Genomic DNA, 5,532 nt, shown 5'->3' with positions numbered 1-5,532 from the left:
TTCCGACGAACTGATAACCTCCTCCTTTTTTGGAAGTCGGTTAAAAACATAAAGTCAGGCAAACGTCTATGGTTCAAGCGTTGGCTTCTCATATAATGCGCTCTTAAAGTTGATAATTTGTTTTTTTTTTGGAATTCGGGCACCTTAAAAAGTGACTAATACAATTTTCAATTTATATTACTATGCGCTTAATTATTTGTAAGTGGTAAAGCAAATTTTTCATTTGGCTTTTTATTTTATTTTATTGTTTTTGCTTTAGCTCATAGCCTTACGTATATGTCATTTAGTTTTGCTATATGTGTGTATATCCTTAAGCTAATAAAACAATCTCTATTGGACAAATTGGACATTAGTTAATTTGTTTCAAAGAAAAAAAGTAAGAAGCACAATTTTTTTTTCTTATAAGAAATCATTAAATTGAAATGGTGAAAATTTCCTAAACCAAGAGATATGAAAAAACGAACGAAGCCAATAAAACCGGTCAAAATTGAAAATCGTCAAGTTGGCTATAAGGGTCTTTCACCATATTAATTTCTGAAGCTAGATAATAAAAGTTTCCAGCACAGCTCGATATTTGATGTAGGCCAGTAAGAAAAATTGTAACTGCTTTTTGTCTAACCCAGCAAAAAACAATAATTGCTTCTTCTGTGTACAAATAAGTATTTCTGGACTAGGATATCATTTTTAGATCACTTCGGAACCTGTTTAGGACTGTTTCAACATCATTTCGGGAATATTTCAGAACAATTTCTGCAGCTAGTTCGGGATACTTAGGCTAAGCTGTAGAACTTTTTTCTTGCTAATTATATTCAGAGTAGGTTCCATGGAAGCTTACTCTCAAAGATATCTTTCAGGTACTTGAATTTCTTCCCTCTTTATATCAGTTCACCTTTTCTCCCTTTTCCTGAAAAAGCAACTATTCCAGCCTTCTTAAGGTAAACGGTGACCAAAATGCAATTCTCCAAAATTTTAGCCCTCGAAAATATGCAGAACTTGCAATCTAAAACGAAAGTTATAGCCGGATTCCTCGAACTAAATATCCCAAAAAATATAATTGCCGTTATTTCATTATCTGAAAATGCTTTTTTTTAGAGCCATGGTAGTTATCCGATGCGGAAATATGTCACGGAAACGATTATATAATCCGCCATAAGGTCAATATGTAAATAAATTTATTTTGTTACATTAACCCCTAATTATCATCGAGCTTGTCTGACTTTCAACTTTGACTTGTGTTTCTACGAATATGCTCCTTTTTACCTCGTTACAAGATCAAGAGAAAATAAATAAATCGCTTAAACTTTTTAACTGAGCTGCTACGGGTCATATGAGGTCATAACAGCCAGATTAGCCTTGCTTGTAACACTTTTGGTCTACTGATTTTACGATGTAGTGAATGCGAAGAGTTTCTTAGGTTTAGGTTTGCCTCATAATGACTAATAATACTGCATAAAGGCTACTCTGATTCTCATGACCTCATATTTTGGTACATTACGTACAATAAAACCGTGTTTAAAAATGTTCTAGCACCTTAACCCTCTGAGGACCGATGTGGCTTATAGGCAACATTGAAATTTTCGTTTTTAAATCTTGCTTCATATTTTTATTATATTTTTTCAAAAAGCTGAACCTCATGCCACAATTACAGAACCAATTTGTTATCAGCGTCTTTTCGCAGTGACTGCTTGTACGAAACATAAATTTTGCTAAAAGTGGTTCTGCAACATTAAAAAATAAATAAATATATATTTTTAACAAAAGAGTTTGAGGTATAAAGTTTAATGGAGTAAATGTGATAAAGAATATCAAAGCTTGAAAACCGTTTTTGGTTTTTGTTAGAAAACTTTGCAAACATTTGTTTGCAACATTTTAAGACGGTCAAACCAAAAACCATGGACGTTCGAATTTTCTACTAGTTCATAACTAAGGATTAGCCGACAATAATATGCCGTTCTAAAAGCTTTAGTTCCAACCAAATTAATTCGGTCTCCAAAGAATTAATACTTTATATTTACTTTAAATACCTACGATTTTCACATGACTCCTCGTGCAGAATAACTTTTAGCTCGCCACCCGTTAATTTTTAAGCCACATCAAGTCTGTACACATTCTTAAGTGCATACATAAACTTATATATGTAATTACATTTACTCTTTCTGATAACAGTGTCTTCATTCTAATAATCCCCCTTTTCGCTTTTTCTAACTTTATTTTCATATTTCCACACTTGCGATCCTCACTCTATGAATTTATTTAAATTATTTTCTTTTTCAATTTCAATTTTTTTTTTAACCGCACATTTCCTCTAATTGTCACACTGCATACGATATCTAAAATTAATACAAAAAAAAAAATCAAATTTTTCTGCTATGTTTTATTTCATTGCAACGCTAGTCTACATTACAGACCCCGATCTAATTTTGCCACGCGGCGAAATGGAATTTACAACACTGGATCCGGCGCTGAAATAAACAACCTACCTGCAGATGCTGTCGGATAAACGCAAAAATAAAATAATAACAGCAAAATAGCTGCAACAATGCATTTTAAGGAATTTTAGTTTTTTTTTTATATTTTAAGATTTACGCTCGAATTTTTTTATAAAACCACATAGCATAAAATTAGTTAAATAAATTTAAGTTTTAGTGAAATTAAGAAACAATGTGTAGAGTAAGAGGAAAGTATTACAAATAAATATTAATAAAATTAAGCTGCAGAAGAAAGGCGAAAATAAAACTCACACAGAAACAGACTCGAAAATTGTAAATAACCACACAAAAAGAATTATACTTAAAATCAAATGCGAATAAGAAAAGCGATTTACAAATACAAATAAGAAACCAAAAGAGGATAACGCAAAGTAAGCAAGTAAGTTGTACGCCAATTCGCATCGTTGCATCAGAAGACTTTAGTTTGAAATTTAGCAATCAGAATCTACATACATAAATACATCATAATAACGGTAGCAAAATTAAACTGACTAATAGAAAACACTCACTCAATATACAATTCTCTATATTTTATAGCAAATGCTGGCATTAGTGTCCAAAAAATTTATTAGTTATGGTGAAAAGGCATTGCGGAACTGAACTTAATGTGGCAGCTGAGCATTGTGAAAATAGGCAAAACAAAAGTTAAACATTAATGTTATCCAAAAAATAACTAAATTAAAAATTGTTTTTTGTTAAAAAGCTACTACTTAAACTTAACGAACTTAGATATTGACAAGTATTCACGATATTACATGCATGTATCTTGGTCTTAGCTTTTTCGAATAAAAAATGCATTTCTTTTAAATAATTTGGCATGAAAATTTGCGAACTACAATAAATTACAGAAATGCATTCCAAAATACGACATATGTATATAATATTTACAGTGACCGTAACAGTTACAACTTTTATTTCAAAAATCGTTCTTCAACAATTATTTTTTTTACTTTTATTTAATTATTCCTTTAAAAACCGTTATTTCTGACTTTTATGTTATAAATCCAAAATAACAATTATTTTTGATTTTGATCTAAATAATCTGAAAATAACAGTTATTTTTTATTTTTAAATTATATGCCTTAGACAACGGTTATCGAGTTATCGGCAGTATTTCTAGAAAAAATAATCTCACGCCTAAACGTAGAACCTAAATGGAAAAGCACAGGAGGAGCTTTCTTATCTAATTTCATCAGCTCTTTAGAAAAAAAAATTTGAAGGTGTTTTTTTTTAGATTTTAGGGAAATCTGAGCATTATAAGGGCAACATTTCTAGAATTTTTGATTAAAAAAGATCCAATTAACCTGAATTCTCTGAAGATTTGCTAAAGATATGTCATACAAATTTTTTGGTTTTACTCCGGAAAAAATCTAACTTAAAGCACCTTATTCTAAAAACTGTTGTTTTTACTAGTCTTTTTAGGGATAGTATTCAACCTCTTTGAAACTAGTTGGAACTAGTTATACATAACCATATTGAAGCTTACGCTCTTCTTAAAATCAAGCCAAGTCTAAAACTTAGCAAAATGTCACACTGTGCATTGGTTTAAATTGCCAACGTTTGCCGGAAGGGTACTTACATATATTTTTGATTAGATCATACCCGAATTCATACCTATGTACATACATAACTATCTATTGGCAAACCATTTTTTTTAAGTATTATTCACATCTAAAGTTTAAAATCTTCAGGGCAAACGCTTTCATTCATTTAGATTTTCATTCCATCGTATCCACTCCTTTGTAAATTATTGTAGATGAATTTTTCGAAATTTACTTTTTCATCTGGTAAAATATTCTAGCTAAAATCCATATACCTTGCCTAAAATTTACGGTATATTTTATCGTACATTACAACGCATTTTTTCTGAGTGGGCGAAATTATCGTATGTGCCATACAAGAGTATTTTGTACGTAGTAAAAAAAAAATAATAATAATATTAAAAATTAAAAGATGGAAAAAACGATCTCCTGTAAAATTTGGTTTGCGCAGATGGGTCGATATGTTATTTAATATTTGTTCCTAAAGTTTTTTTCGCGGTTAACGTGACTTTAGTAATAAATGTACGCGATTTTAAGACAATTTTTTCAACCTCTAAAAATACATGGTGAACGAAGATATCGCCTTCTACTTGGAACACATTAGTCTTCATACACGCATGAAAATTTCCAAATAAAGAATTTTAAACAAAGAAAGATATTACGAAGGTACTTACATACATACATACTGCTACCTGCAAAAATCAAACTAATTTATGTAAGATGTAAAATACAATTTATAATAAAACTCGATCGTTGCATAAGGCCATACTTCATTGGTTGATTATACAAAACACAAATATTTATACACTGTACATTTACTCATACACACACACACACAGGTATAAATGCATACATGCATATGTAGACAAACATATGTGGAGTATTTCAAATGAACAGAAGAAAATTCCCGTAAATCAAACAAGAAAATCCAATACACGAATAGTCAAGAGAGTGTAATCAAAATCATTTGTAAATTAAATCATTTTATAGAAATTAGACAAATATATTTACATACACACATAGATATATACATACATAAACTTGTGTAAAGTTAAGTTTTGCCTAGTGTAGCTGATGAAATCAAAAAAAAAACAAGAATTTAATTTAAGTCTAACAAAGTAAATATGTGCAGTAAAGAACTTAAAACAATAAACAATAAAAAAAAGCAAAAAGGAGAAATATTCAAAACAATTAGAAAATAAATAAAATGCTGCAACAACAGCAGCATACATAAGTGGCATTTAATGTTAGTGATAATATATACATACATACATACATACTAATACATATACTTGTACATAAATAAATACCTACATAGGCACACACTTATGTAAGTACATTTACAGGCATACATAGAAACTTGCAGTTAAAAATTTACAAAGAAAAAAAAATACATATGTACGTTGAATATTTAAAACTTTTTACTAAATGTAATTTCTCCTCTTCGTATAACAAAATCGAGAAAAAGAAAACAAGCAAGTAGGCAAAAATAAATCTGGGTA

At 29.8% G+C, this 5,532-nt stretch overlaps 1 protein-coding gene across 1 annotated transcript in view; it reads left to right on the top strand.

Moving 5' to 3' along the window:
- The window catches only part of LOC118738119 (hemicentin-2), a gene marked incomplete in the record, with an annotated part of 156,383 nt that extends 152,960 nt beyond the window's left edge, over nucleotides 1-3,423 (top strand). Inside the window, 1 exon segment of the mRNA XM_036469038.1 lies at nucleotides 2,407-3,423. Within this exon segment, the coding sequence (XP_036324931.1) occupies nucleotides 2,407-2,471 (65 nt within the window).
- Between the last annotated feature and the right edge of the window lie 2,109 nt (nucleotides 3,424-5,532).

The sequence above is a fragment of the Rhagoletis pomonella genome, unplaced genomic scaffold, assembly GCF_013731165.1.
Source record: "Rhagoletis pomonella isolate Grant_MI unplaced genomic scaffold, Rhpom_1.0 Rhpom_scaffold_00004, whole genome shotgun sequence".
In the NCBI taxonomy this organism is placed as follows: Eukaryota; Metazoa; Arthropoda; class Insecta; order Diptera; family Tephritidae; genus Rhagoletis; species Rhagoletis pomonella.
The sequence above is the reverse complement of the archived record's forward strand: the minus strand, read 5'-3'. Positions and strand labels throughout refer to the sequence as shown.